We start from the raw sequence: 15,267 nt of genomic DNA on the forward strand, positions 1-15,267 counted from the left end.
AGCAGTTAGGTCTGTCCGTTAAATCATTTTCAAAACATCTACATGACGCCTGATCCAATTTCAGACAACCTCTGAATGAGTAGGTAATGGTCGACTGTATCAAATGCCTTGGAGAGATCTATAAATAAGGCAGCACAATGTTTTTTCTGATCTCGGCAATTTAACAGTCTGCTGAGACTGCTATGACCAGGTCTAAAATCAGATTGGTGCACATTTAGAATAGAATAAGAAGACAAAAAAGGTTCTTAGCTGGGAGTTGGCCTGGGACTCTAATACTTTGGAAAGGCAAGGTAGCTTGGATATTGGGTGGTAGTTATCTAGGTCGGAGAGGTCACCACATTTATGGAGAGGGAGCAGCCTTCCAAACCTTGGGGAATGGTACCTGAGATAAGTCTGATTAAAGATATGTGTCAATGACTTCTGCAATCAGGGGGAAAGCTGCAATCAATTTTTTTTAGTTCATGGGTACCAGCAGTTCATCTAGTACATCACAAGTAGAACATGGTATAAATTAAAACAAAGATTTGCTAGTAGTTGACTGATCTCCCATCGAGCCAACTGGGGGCTGGGAGATGGGAGCGCAGTTGACCGTCTGACCAGGGTCAGCCAAACCACAGTTTGACAAAACTTAGGTAGTTGAAGAGGAATTTCCATGCTTCAGAGCATTAATTGTTTTTCCAAAATTGTGTAGGATCACCAGCAGAAAGAATAAAGTCTCACACCCCTTCTGTATCTGTGTGCATTGTGCAGTACCTGGTGGACTGTGATGATGTTATCTTCATGAGGGAGGGCAGCATCACTGAGCAGGGCAGTCATGAGGACCTGATGCGTCTGAACGGAGACTATGCCGCCATGTTCAACAACCTGCAGTTAGGAGAGACACCATATGTAGAGGTGAGTGGAGCAGGTAGCATGTACAGTATGGGTCATATATGTCAGCCAGTCTCAATTAAAAAAAAAAAAGTTATATTTGTCCTGCATTTTGAGTTTGTCCTTATTATGATTTGCATGTTGTTTTTACTCTAAAGGTGCCCAACAAGAAATGTGGGAACTCCCTTAAGAAACCCCCCGAGAACACCAAGTCTGGATCTATAAAAAAGGACAAACCTGTCAGCAAAGACAACGGTATTTAACCCAAGACTTATTTGGGCATGTATGTGTGTGCGAGAGAGATTGACTTGATCCCTGACTCAACAACTCTTCTCCGCCTACTCCAGGCCAGCTGATGCAGGTGGAGGAGCGTGGGCGGGGTTCAGTCCCATGGTCGGTGTATGGGGTCTACATCCAGGCCTCAGGTGGAGCACTGGCCTTCCTCCTCATCCTAGCCCTTTTTGTGCTGAACGTGGGCAGCACTGCCTTCAGCAACTGGTGGCTGAGCTACTGGATCAAGCAGGGCAGCGGGGTAACTTGGCACTTTATTATTATGGAAAGTTTTACTTGTGATGACTGTGAGGTATAGTTGATTCACTTACTTTAGACGTAAAATGTAACTAATAAGAGGGACACTGCAATGGAGCACTGAGTTTCCATTATCTCACTTAAATATTAAGTGGTGTAGTTGAAACGGCAGAGTCTGTGTCACTACACAAATTTAACTGAAATATTGATATGGCGTTTCACATGCCAGTGTTCTTAGTGTGTGAGTGAGATATGGAAAGAGACTAATTAGTAGTGAGAGCAGGTGTCAGAAGAGAAGTGTGCATCAACATTTCATGTGCAAGTGACCTTGATGGGTGTGTGTGTTTGGGGACAGGGGAGAAGAAGAAGGCTTATTGTGTGAGAGACCTTTGAACACAATAACAGTGTGCGCTATATTCTGGGTGGGCAAAATGAGAGACAGACAAACAAATAGCACGAAAAATAACTTTCCAATTACTCCAGCCAGTACTCCCCCATCCTCTTTAAGAAAGAAGCTCTGTGGTACTCCTCATGTTATTACGCCACACTAAATCATTGTTAATCAGGCCTCTCCTGTTTGTCACCAGAGTTGTGGGAAGCACCATTTCTTCCAATGATCAACATCTTCAGGCACTCATGGAAGTTTTTACTATAAAGACGCCCTTTTTAAACTGGCATATAATGCATTGAAAATGACCTATGCATGTGGCTTGTGCCTTGGACAGAATGTAAAGTCACCAGTTAAAGGGATAGAATGGTTGGGACAATATGTCTGTTACTAAGTGTTGACTGTGTTCCACCTTGCCTGCAGAATACGACAGTGTTGGTGGGGAACAGCTCGATGGTCAGTGAGAGCATGCGGGACAACCCCCTGATGCAGCACTATGCTGGTGTATATGCCATGTCCATGGGGGTCATGCTCCTGCTCAAACTGCTGCGAGGCATTGTCTTTGTTAAGGTAATGCTGTTGTCTGTACACAGCTTTGTTTGTGTTATTGATGGGGGAAAATATCGATAGTTAAGTATTGTGATATTATTTTCTGTGATTCTGTATCAATACTCTGACTGAGTATCGATTTAAAAAAAAAAAAAGTGTACCTCCACCCCCTTTGGAGGACAACTCTATTATCTATTTTACAGTTTGTGTTTTAAATTATTATTATTTTTTTAAATGATGTCCTACAAAAGATTCAACTGTTTCCCATCAAATTAAAGCAACTTTTATTTTTTAGCAATATTGAATCGCAATATATCATAGTATCGAATCACAATACTTAGAGAATCGCAATACATTGAGTATTGCAATATGTATTGAATCGCAGCTTATGTATTGTGATAATATTGTATCTTGAGATCCCATGCAAATCCCAGCCCTACTTTGTGTACATACATTTGTGTCAATATATGTTTTTTTATTCACACAGTTTTCCCTAAAATGTGTGTAACCTCAGGGCACTTTGCGGGCATCGTCCAAGCTGCATGAGGAGCTATTCCGTAAAATCCTCCGCAGCCCAATGAAGTTCTTTGACACCACGCCCACTGGTCGTATTCTCAATCGATTCTCCAAAGACATGGATGAAGGTATAGGCTAACTGGAGTAAATATCTCACACAAAAACATTGTTAAAAGCTTTTCCAATAAAACAGCAAATGGTCACTAAACTGTCTGTCTTTTCTATCTCCCCCTGCTTTCTCTCTTAGTGGACACACGACTGCCCTTCCAGGCGGAGATGTTCATTCAGAATGTGATCTTGGTGTTCTTCTGCCTGGGCGTGATTGGCAGCGTGTTCCCATGGTTCCTGGTGGCGGTGGGCCCATTGGTGCTGCTTTTCATTGTACTCCATATGGTGTCCCGTGTTTTTATCAGGGAGCTCAAGCGTCTGGACAATGTCACCCAGTCACCTTTCATCTCCCACATTACCTCCAGTATCCAGGGCCTCACCACCGTCCATGCCTACAATAAGGGCCATGAATTCCTTGACAGGTGAGCTCCTCAATGGGGAGGGAGCTGGGTGCGGAATGGGTACCAAAACCCTGAAGGGATATTTCACTATTTTGACACTTGAATTTCTTGATACCGTGCCCTGTGTAATTAATGGGACAATGAAGCATTTCTTCTTTTGGCTCTACATCCAAAAGTTTGGATTTGAAATCAAATTCAAATCAAATTATTATGAGGTCAAAGTACCCCTAAACAAGTGTCCCACAGATCAAGAACACTCCCAGGAGGTAGGCGTGAATGTGTTAGAGACTACCATCCTCAGAATACGTCACCAGCAGAACTACAGAGGCTTCACTGCAAGCTGCAAACCACAAGTTAGCAACAGAAACCGGATGGCCAGATTACAGTTTGCAAAAAAGAGACAAAGATTAACATGTAGCAGAGTGATGGCAAGTGTAAAGTGTGGATAAAAAAAGGAACTGCCCAAAATCCCTGGCATACTGTACCACCTCATCTGTGAAATATGGAATATGGTGGAAGGGGTGTTATGGCTTGGGCGTGTATGGCTGCCACTTGTCATCATTGATGATGTAACTGCCGGCAGCAGCAGAATGACGGCAGCAGCAGAATGAATTCTGAAGTTTACAGAAACATGTTGTCTGCAGAAATATAAGCAAATGCTTCCAATCTAATTGGACAGCGCTTCATCATACAGCAAGACAATGACCCCAAACATACTGCCATACCATCCTCAGAATATGTCACTAGCTGAACTAGAGGTTTCACGGCAAGGTGCAAACCACTAGTTATCATCAAAAAGGATAACTAAAACGTACCTTAAAAAGCCTGCAGAAGTCTGGAAAAGGGTCTTGTGGAAAGATAAGACCAATATTATCAAGTTCCAGACTGATTGCAAGAGGAACGTTTGGAGAAAAAAAGATCTGCCCAAGATTTACAGCATACCACACCTCATCAAGTGTACAGAAACATATTGTCTGCTCGAGTAAAAGCAAGCTCCTCCAAATTCATTGCATGGCACTTCATCATACAATATCTTGCAATGTCAACAGTTTGGTACATCAATAAAAAAAAAAGCACTGGTCAGCTCAGCAATCGCAAATGGGCTGGTAGGCCTGGGAAAACTTCTACAGTGAATGACTGAAGAATGCTCACCATAATTAAGAAAAACCCCAAAACCACTGTCCCACATATCAGGAACACTCTCCAGGAGGTAGGCGTGAATGTGTCAGAGACTACCATCCGCAGAATATGTCACCAGCCGAACTACAGGGGCTTCACTGCAAGGTGCAAACCACCAAGTATCCTCAAAAAGGATGGCCAGGTTACAGTTTGCTAAAAAGTACTCAAAAAGCCTACAGAGGTCTGGAAAGGGGTCTTGTGGACAGATAAGATTAATATTATCATGTAACAAGATTGGCCGCATACCACCTGATCTGTGAAACATGGTGGAGGGGGTGTTATGGTCTGAGCATGTATAGATGCTACTAGAACTGGCTAACTTGTTTTAATTGATGATGTCACTGCTTGCAGCAAAATGTATTCTAAAGTGTACAGAAACATCTTGTCTGCTCCAGTACAAGCAAATGCCTCCAAATTCATTGGATGGCGCTTCATCATACAGTAAGACAATGACCCAAAACATAACATAGAAATTAGGGAGTTTTTCAGGGCCAAAAAGTGGAAGGTTCTTGACCGGCCAAGTCAGATTTAAATCCAATTTAACATTTCCTGATGATAATATTTTAGACAAAAAGTCCTCAAAACAAACAACAGCTGAAGATGGCTGCAGTACAGGCCTCTCAGAGCATCACCAGAGAAGATACCCAGTGTCTGGTGGGATCAACGGGTCATGACTTCAGGCAATTATTGCCAGCAAAGTGACACTATATGAATCTGTCCCATTACTTTTGGTGCCCTGAAATAGGGGGAGATTGTATAAAAAGTGTTGTAATTTCTGAATGGTGAAACCAACATTTACACCCTTAAATTAAAGCTGACAATCTACACTTTAAACTAATTGTTTGATTTCAAATCTAAACCATTGGAGTATAGAGCCAAAATAAGAAAAAATTATTCACTGTCCCATTACTTACACAGGGCACTGTATATCTCTCATGTTGTTGATCGATTCAGATGGTTTAAGTGCAAATCTTTGTTATTGAATATTGGATGCACTTGATGACCAAGCTACATTTGTATTTGATCCTGGTTCCAGGTACCAGGAGCTGCTGGATCAGAACCAGGCTCCATTCTACCTGTTCAGCTGTGCAATGCGCTGGCTGGCGGTGCGTCTGGATGTGATCAGTGTGGCTCTGATCAGTATCACGGCTCTCATGATCGTCCTTATGCATGGCCAGATCCACCCAGCATACGCTGGCCTGGCCATCTCGTACGCTGTGCAGGTCAGTACTACTCCCATACAATTCTACAAATGTGATTCCTTATCTCCCTTTCTTCACTTTGCATCATTTTCCACCTCTTTTGTACTCCTTACTCTTTTTCTAAAGTCTCCTCCATCCCCCTTTTTCACTCTCTCCACGTAGTTTCTCAGTTCTCTCTCCTCCTATTTTAACACTCAAACAGTGTTGAATTGGTGTAAAGATTGACAAAGCATGTTATACACGCTTACTTAGACAATTGAATAAATGGGAAGAGACAGTAATGAGTAATGTATAATTACATGAATGGACATCATTGGATGAGTAATTTCATCTCTCTCAGCTCACAGGGCTGTTCCAATTCACAGTGAGGCTGGCCTCTGAGACTGAAGCTCGGTTCACTTCTGTGGAGAGAATTCACCACTATATTCAGGTACGACACTGCAAATATATGCTATTTTACTGCAACAATAACCAGTGGCATATCTTGATTTTCAGGTGAGGTCAGTAATATTTGAGTTCCTGTACCACATTGTTGAGCTGGAGCCTCAAGCATTATCATAGGCTGTCCCTAGTGCCATGATTTATCTGACTGGCTCTTACCCTGGACGTCTTTACCCCAGTCTCTAGCACTAGAGGCCCCTGCCCGCATCAAGAACAAGGCCCCCCCTCCAGACTGGCCCCAGGAAGGTGAGGTGGTATTTGATGGGACAGAGATGAGGTACAGAGAGAACTTGCCGCTGGTTCTGAAGAAGGTATCCTGTACCATTCGGCCAAAGGAGAAGGTTGGCATCGTGGGTCGGACGGGCTCAGGTCAGTAGACCATCAATTTTAGCAATACCATGTTTGATGTACAAATGTAATCTCACATATTATCCAGGTTCGGGGTCTTTTCGGGGCCCTCATATAGCATAGGTAGTATAGATATAGTATAGGTACAACAAGTTGTTTTCAATTAATTGGTTTAGTTTAGTTAGTAGTTAGTAGATTAGTCTCCTGAATCAAAATACAATTGACCCCCAACCCTGATCACATGCCACAATTACAAATACTCAGAGAAAGACAATTCACAACCTAGCTAGTGAAGGAAAGCATGACCTGTGTCACCCCCAGCTGTTCATCACTGAGAGTATGTCTCCTTATTCACAGGAAAGTCTTCTCTGGGAGTGGCACTCTTCCGTCTGGTGGAGCTGTGCGGCGGGTCCATTAAGATAGATGGTATAAACATCTGTGACATTGGCCTGGCTGACCTACGCAGCAAGCTGTCTATTATCCCCCAGGAACCAGTGCTGTTTAGTGGCACAGTCAGGTGTGGACAATGCAAAAAAACTTTACAATAGTTGTTTGGACATTGCTTAGGTATGAAATGTGTGTTTGTCCTGTTAGTGCTTTCTTCATCTTCTGTGTGTTGAGTGTATGCTTGCGTAGTATCAACACTGCTCTAGTGTCTCAGGTCAATAATTTATTGGCACCAGTAGATGGCGTCATGCCCCTGAAAGACATTTACAATAATAGACATATTGAAGAATCAGACCATGTGTTAATCCAATGGGACGACGCCTTACCAGCTCATAGGACGTCCCACCCTAGTTGACTGCATGGCACCCCTCATGCTGTCATAAATGCAATGAATGGGAAAGATGTGCCTTCTCTATGGATATAACTATGATCCTGACATAAGGGGTGCTCAAAGCATCAAAGACAAGAAGATACAAACACTTTAACAAGGCTGTTCTTCTACCATTACTTAACAGATTAACAACTGTCCCACACTATCTCAACATACATTATCTGGGCATTATTCATAACAATCTGATATGCTTGGAACACTTTTGCATGATAGCACCCATCTTTCAAGAGAAATTTGTGTTATTGATAACTGTTATGACTGATTCAGCCCCATGTAAATGGACATCAAATTTTCCATTTGTCTGCCCCAACCTCTCTCCACTCAGGTCTAACCTGGATCCTTTTAATCAGTACTGTGAGGAACTAATTTGGGATGCACTGGAGAGGACACACATGAAGGAGTGTGTGAGTATCAGAGACATCAAGAGAGTATGAACAGACACAGACCTCAGTAGTGTATATATGCAGTGACTTGAAAAAGGAAAAATATATTTTTTATTTCTTTGATCCAGTATACCCTATCTTTCTCTGTGTGTCTTATGCCCATTCAGGTGTCTCAGCTGCCCCTGAAACTGGAGTCAGAGGTGGTGGAGAATGGAGAAAACTTCTCAGTGGGAGAGAGGCAGCTGCTGTGTGTGGCTCGAGCCCTGCTAAGACAGTGCAAGGTGAGTCATCTGAGACATGCGTACAATGCTCTTGTATAACCTTGCTCTGTGTATTGAATTACTTTATTACAATAACCAACACAACCTTTAAGCTGTAAGTAAAAATAGCACTCCAACAGTAGCGTGTTCACAAATCCTTGCTGACTTGACTCCTAATGTCCCCTCCTTCAGGTCCTGATATTGGATGAGGCAACAGCTGCAATGGACACAGAGACTGATTCTCTGATCCAGGAGACAATACGCAATGCTTTTCAGGACTGCACCACCCTGACTATAGCTCACCGGCTGCACACTGTACTCAACTGTGACCGCATCATGGTGCTCAACCAGGGCCAGGTATGTTTACACACTTCCTAAGCAAGGCAGCATGCACTTACTTTAACACAAAACTTTGAATTACTATATTCACATTTCACATATTAAAAACTGTATTATGTTTGAGAGCATTTTAGATCTTACTACCCAAAACACCTTGTGATTTGCCTTGTCGGACATTTTATTCAGGTGGTGGAGTTTGATGAGCCGTCCAACCTGCTGGCCAATGAGAACTCTAGATTCTGTGCTATGCTGGCTGCAGTGGAAAACAAGATTTCTGTAAGAGGCTAAGAGGCATTGTAGGCAAAGACATGCCTTAGAGACAAGGGGAGGATGCCCCTATAGTGTCCTAGCCATCTGCTCTGTGGACTCCTCCTCTACATACCCACAGCTTATTGCTCAGCCTGTGCAGAGGTGTTGCATTAAGCAGTGATGTGAGCCCTTAGCATAAAGTAAGGACTGCCCTGAGGAGATGCCTGCTCAGAAATCAACTTCAGCTGGAATGGTCAGGGAACCACTGATACTGTACTGTCTTGAGTAATATATAAGAAAAAAGCTTTACATGTAGCTATATTCATAGCATAACTGGTCTGTTTTATAGAATATATATCTATATACATATATATATATTTACAGTGGTAAAATATGCAGAGTTTATTTTCAACTGACTCTGTACAATGTAGTTAGTTGTATGAAATGTATTATGTATATTCACTGATGTATGTTACCATCATTGCTGTCTAACTTACTGTTGCTTTTTTGCGACTTAAAACATCTGTAATCCTTTTGTCTTGAACCCATGAGCCCTTAAACCCTGGACCCTGGCACAAATGGTGGATCTGCAGGCCTCAGAGGGCCGAAAGGGACCATAGGAGAGAAATGGTGCTGCTCATTCTCAGTGTTTCCACTGAGCAATCCAAGGGCGCAGTCTCACCCCTGCTTAAAGGCCTTGTATGTCTACAGACTATTCCCTCTTAACTCTGTTACTTCCTCTAGTCTTTTTCAGACCAGATGTTTTTTTTTGGTTGCTGTTAAAATAAGTTTGTTGTTGCTGTTGTCACAACCCCTTTGCACTGATGGTGGAGCTGCAGGGCTCATTGGCGCTCTCTGCTGGTGGAGATGGGGGTCCTGTGACTGTTACAAACTGTTTTCTTGTCATGAAAAAGATGCCTGTGGCGCACAGTCTCTGTGATTTGAACAAGGTCTCGTTCTCTTTGACTTGACCTTGTCAGAAAAAATGTTGTGTGTGCATACGAGTCTGTCCACTCTTTAAAGCTGTTGGACTAGAACCACACTGATTAAAACTCCTGCACTGGGTGTATCACACTGTACCCTATTGTGCAGTATTGAGGTTTCAAATTGGTACTGTAGTTACAAATAACCTCTAAACAAGCCTTGCAGAATGTCAGTCTGTAATTTTCTGTCATTTCTATTACTTTTTATAGCCTTAGCATGAATTCATTATTGCCTTGTTATCAAGGGTAGGATAAAATGGGAGAGAGGGATCGCTTTGAAATATGTCAATAAAACTATTTTAGGATTACGTCTTTGTGTATTTTCTTGACCAAAGTTTTGTTATTGTGGAAAATTGAGATGTGGGAGAGGGGATATTATGGAACCGGTATCCTATTGGATTTCATCCTATAGAATAGAATCTATAGGATAGGTTCTAAAATCTAACAGGGTTTTCTATTTTTTTTCCTATATGATTCCATCGGAGTCCAATTGGACTGGTTCCAACATTTACCATTGAAGCCTTGCCACTTAAGATGGTGACCCTATATAGCGGGGAACCGGCAATGTCCCCTCTAACTGTAGCTAATGGTCTGCAGCCTACTATGCATGAGTTAGCTACAACTACATTGTGTTTTGGGCACTTTGATGTTGGTGACCAGCAGGAAAGTGTCAAAAATAACAAGCTGGTCACCACCAAGGTCAGCATCAAAGTGTTGAAAACACAAACGTAAGCTGGTCACCAGCAAGCCAGCATAAGCTACCATCATGAGTGTGTCGAAAACACAACGTCACTAGCAAGAAGTATGCTGGTCTTGCTGGTTCCCATCTTAAACTGCTGGTCTTGATGGTTTGACTAACTTGAATTCATTGCATCTAGTGATCGATTCCAGAGAGACTTTGATGTTATACAATTACTTAAAATAGATAAATTCATGCCTTAGCCGTCGTCATTTTTTTATAGCCCAGAACGGACGATAGAAGCATTTCTCTTACCTACATAATGCGCTGACGTCATATGTAAGAGTCTGAGCCAGCCAAGGGGCGGGAACGTGCAGCTATTATATCAGCACCAGTGAGGCACTGAAAACGAGCATGGAAATCTTATGAACTAAGCTAGACTTCGGCGCGTTGCATCCAGAAGTGCCGTAACAATTGAATACTAACATTAAAGTACATCGAATCACATTCTGTGTGCAGTATAGGCCACTACATGCATTATTCTTTTGTATATTCTCAATAATAATTGTAACATGTAGCTATATCGCACGACCATAAAAATGTACAGATGGTTAATTGATTATAATGATTACTATGATGCATGATAAATAGTTAATTATGACAATATGACACTGATGTGGAAAATTATGAGACTGTTATGATAGGTGATATAAATTATATGAATTTACAAAGGGTATCTTTTGATGGCAATCCATTACTTGGATGGCTAAGATGATGGCGAAGTTAAAGGACAATGAAATTGAAATTATTATTATGATTTGGCCTACTAATGAGTCCAAACTAATAAATGATGACAGTGATGATTTATACACCCAAAAAATGCGTGTATAAAGCTTAGAGAATTTGTGCGTCAATTTTTTTTTTATAGTTCGAACTGATCAGTTGTGTGTCAAAATACTGTGTCATTTTCATCTTGATGTTGATGAGCTGTGCTAGCATTAGCCTCTTGGTAACGTGAGTATTTTTCGTCTTGCATCTCAAATTGTAGGCATACAGTAGGCAGAAGTTTAGAAAGTCCCCACTGGTGTGATGACGTAACGGGAGTTCCGCGACGGCACCCGTGAGTTTTATTTCAGGTCATTCACCTCGGCAAAACAACCACCAGGAGGTATCGTTGACCATGGATGGATATGTTTACATTGCAAGGGTACTGTACTGTAGCTTGCTGTATGAGTTGTTTCAAACGCGCTGCGTTTTGTACAGTATGTCATAGCCTCGGTAGACTAAAAAGGTTGGTCCAGCTTGTATACAGTAGCTTAACTTTAAGGTGGTAATAAGAGCTGTGAAGAATGTTTGAAAAGTGAATGGTTGTTGCGCAATATGCGTCTGCACTGTGCGGTGCGTTTTGGGTCATAGCCTCAGTAGGCTAAAAAAAAAGGTTGGTCTAGCTTGTATAGCTTAATCTTCAATTTTGCCTGTAATAGATATCCGACAAATTTATTCAGCCCAAATTTATACTCGCCACTTGTTTCAATAAAAAAAGGTTTGTATAATGATCATTTCTTTATTTACTGTTTTATCAACATGTTTTCAAATACTGCTGACAAATCATACAGCTGAGGGTGCATTTTTTTTGTATGCCGGTGCGCTCCTCCCAAATAGGCAATGGCATTATCATAAATAATCTTTGCACAAAACAAGATTGCATTACATTATTGAGATTTAGCCTACTGGTGATAGTTGTTCTCTATGACAACTGTAGCAAACAGACCTGTGTCAACAAATCTCACTTTTGGCGCGTCTCTATCCACAGACTTCAGTCAAAAACCTAAAATCCAGTGTAACTTGAACGAGACGTGTTTTTGTGATTGTTTTCTGGTTGAAACTACAAGTTGTCAAAATGCGAGGTTGGTGCGCAGTGACATAACCGCCTGCTACTGTAGATTGCAGCACATGATTGGGTGAATTGGGATTGACATCCTGACAAATATATGCAACAGTTATCAGAGCTATTTATAGGCCTTGTGTCATAAACCTGAGATCCGATCATTTCATGCTTTCCACTCACACTAACCACCACGTTATTCTCCCATCAAAAGTCACCATAATTGCTTGTTTAACATGTGATATGCAAAACAGCCCCCCCTTCACCCCCTCTCACAACATTTTAGGCAGCACCCCCCTCACTGTAGCCCTCTCACATATTTTCCTGTCCTTGATACTATATATTAGCTTAAAAACATGGTGTACTTAGAGGCTACAGTAAAACTGCCCTGTGTGGCTCTGACAAAGGTATATCTTCTCATGTGAGATCATCCTCCGTCTTTTTACCTCGGGAACGACGAGATTACGTCTGCCTTACCTTTTTGCACCTCACCTAACTGCAAAGACATTTACAACTGCACCTCGCCTGTATAAAATGCTGCTAATGTTGTATGTTGTATGTGTATGTTATGTGTGATACCCCTATGTCTGTATGCTACTTGGAACCTGAATTTCCCCCTGGGATAAATAAAGTTTCTATCTATCTATCTATCTATTACAATTCACAATGTACCACATTACGTGTGAAATCACTAGTGATCAAAATAATTGTCTAAAACACTTTCCAGGAGTTATAATAATCTGATCGTCGTTAATGTTTGTGCGCACTGTCTAATGCGCGCTGACAAATGTAAACAAACATGGATGTTTGCAAGTGTAAGACGCATTTGCCATCCTTCACAGCTCTTATCACCACCTTGTGGTGGCGTTCAGCAACATTTCACACCATGAATTTCCTGCATTGGCGGGACTTCGGCGTACCCTGCTGTAACCATACTAACTGTACATTAGGCTACACATCATTGAGTACACCGAAGCTGGCAGCATCGTTTCTCTCTTATGACTCGTGAGTTTGCCAGTCTCCAGGTTTGTATAAGTCTATATTCTACGGCAGTTTAATTAATATTTTTTCTACATCCATTTGATGGAAATACACTTTTAGTTGAGAGACTTGAGTTGACTCAAATGGTAATGATGTGAGAAATTTGAAAAAATATTAATTAACTTGTCGCAGAATATAGGCTTACACAGAAACAATGCTGCCAACTCTGGTGTACTCAACGATGTGTAGCCTAATGTACAGTAAATATGCCTATGCCTACCATTTGAGCTGCAAGATGACAAATACTCACATTATCAATAGGCTAATACTAGCAAAGATAATCAACATCAAGGTGAAAATGGCACGCTGAATTATCTGGGCATTATAAGTAGTCAGTCCATAGATCATTAGGCTATGTTGCTTAGTTTGTCCCATCTTTCATGAAATCTTTGGGCCCCCTCCACCAGAAGGATTAATACAACTATAAGCACAACAAGACGGCATTTTGACACACAACTGATCAGTTCAAACTATTGAAAGAAATTGACGCACAAATTCTGAAAGCTTTATACACGCATTTTTGGGGGGATTCATCTTGTAGACCAATCACAAATTAGGTAGCAATTACAGTAAATGAATAATAATTATACAAATTAAATGTAGTTCTAAATATTTCGGCATAATTATATTAGTTGGACACGGTTAATCATTAACTTTGTGCAGCCTAATCATCGCTGTCATCATTAACTTGAAATAGATTGCCATCAAATTATGCCCTTTGCAAAATCAGAATTCATAGCTAATCATAAGTCTCATCATTTTCAACTTCAGTGTCTTTATTGTCATAATGAACTATTTATTATGCATCATAGTCACAATTAAAATCAATTAATAATCATTAAATTTTTATTGGGCTCCTATTTTCTTCTTGCATTCATGATCGTGCAGTATGTACATGTTACAACTATTATTGAGAATATAAAAAAGAATAATGCATGTACTGGCCTATACTGCACACAAAATGTGATTTGATGTACTTTAGTGTTCGTGTTCAATTGTGCGGCACTTCTGGATGCAACGCGCCAAAGTCTAGCTTAGTTCATAAGGTTTCCATGCTCGTTCTCAGTGCCTGCTCGTGCTAATAGCATCCCTGCACGTTCCCGCCCCTTGGCTGGCTCAGACTCTTACATATGACGTCAGCGCTTTATAGAGGTAAGAGAAATGCTTCTATCGTCCGATCTGGGCTATAAAAAAATGACTCCGGCCAAGGCATGAATTTATATAATTTAAGTAATTGTAAAACACCAATGTCACCCTGGAATCGACCTCCAGGCCAGGAACAATACCGACTCCGCTGTTCGAATTGCATTGGGAATTGTCTTTTTGGGCAGAACTACTAAGTGAAAATTACCACGGTACCACGACTGGCCACGAGATTTTGCGGTATGCCTGCCAGACGGCCGATTGATCCCCTGGAGTGAGCTCTACCTAATCGAAGGGGATTGAGTGAGGGATGTTAGATAGTTGTCGCTGTTTCATACCTGTCTGGGTACGTCAAAAAGTCAGGTATGAAACAGCGACCACTAACGGCTGTTCGGCGGTGTTGAATGAATTGCAATGAATTGTGGGATACCCTTCGTGCTGAAGGGATGTTTCTTTGTTGACTTGGTGAAGGTGATATTTGGAGAGGACAGGATTTCCCCTTCCCTTGATTATAACGTAATGGAATCGCCCTGCTGTTCACCGCCATCTTATATCCGGGTAAAACGGGGATTCCCCTTGAGTGAAGGCACTGAAGCAAACATTTCTTTTGGAATGGAAAGGAGCTCCAATGTGCCCCGGTAGTTCAGGCGAAACGGCGTCGCGCTAGAATGACGATACCTGACGTCATACATGACGTAAGACAATGTTATGAACAGGGCACCCGACTCATGCCCGGGAGGATGCCTACTACTCTGAAATCGAATGTAATTAGGAGTTATTCGGTGCACCGGCTGTCGCCCGGCCGATCTAAACGAATGCTCTTCTCTGGATGCCACTTTACTTCGAGGACAGTCTCCTTTGCCTACAGAATCCTCTCTCTGTAGCGCCCCCCTTCAGCTCGAAAACTTTCTGTCTCGAAGTGATTCCCCCCCCGTTT

General features: G+C 41.8%; 1 protein-coding gene across 2 annotated transcripts in view; it reads left to right on the forward strand.

Annotated features, from left to right (window-relative positions):
- The window catches only part of abcc5 (ATP-binding cassette, sub-family C (CFTR/MRP), member 5), a 47,065-nt gene extending 37,175 nt beyond the window's left edge, over nucleotides 1–9,890 (forward strand). Inside the window, exons 16-30 of one of the 2 annotated variants that reach the window (XM_083695250.1) lie at nucleotides 751–894; nucleotides 1,029–1,125; nucleotides 1,218–1,402; nucleotides 2,210–2,356; nucleotides 2,850–2,979; nucleotides 3,099–3,381; nucleotides 5,576–5,762; nucleotides 6,082–6,171; nucleotides 6,362–6,551; nucleotides 6,888–7,047; nucleotides 7,694–7,772; nucleotides 7,919–8,032; nucleotides 8,204–8,368; nucleotides 8,537–8,626; nucleotides 9,152–9,890. In XM_083695250.1, coding sequence (XP_083551376.1) covers nucleotides 751–894; nucleotides 1,029–1,125; nucleotides 1,218–1,402; nucleotides 2,210–2,356; nucleotides 2,850–2,979; nucleotides 3,099–3,381; nucleotides 5,576–5,762; nucleotides 6,082–6,171; nucleotides 6,362–6,551; nucleotides 6,888–7,047; nucleotides 7,694–7,772; nucleotides 7,919–8,032; nucleotides 8,204–8,368; nucleotides 8,537–8,626; nucleotides 9,152–9,325 — 2,235 coding nt within the window. In that variant the 3' untranslated portion in view covers nucleotides 9,326–9,890. Of the gene's footprint in view, nucleotides 1–750; nucleotides 895–1,028; nucleotides 1,126–1,217; nucleotides 1,403–2,209; nucleotides 2,357–2,849; nucleotides 2,980–3,098; nucleotides 3,382–5,575; nucleotides 5,763–6,081; nucleotides 6,172–6,361; nucleotides 6,552–6,887; nucleotides 7,048–7,693; nucleotides 7,773–7,918; nucleotides 8,033–8,203; nucleotides 8,369–8,536 lie in introns of both variants that reach the window. The other variant, XM_083695251.1, reaches the window with a different exon arrangement.
- The last annotated feature ends 5,377 nt before the right edge of the window (nucleotides 9,891–15,267 follow it).

The sequence above is a fragment of the Argentina silus genome, assembly GCF_951799395.1.
Source record: "Argentina silus genome assembly, chromosome: X".
Lineage (NCBI taxonomy): Eukaryota > Metazoa > Chordata > Actinopteri > Argentiniformes > Argentinidae > Argentina > Argentina silus.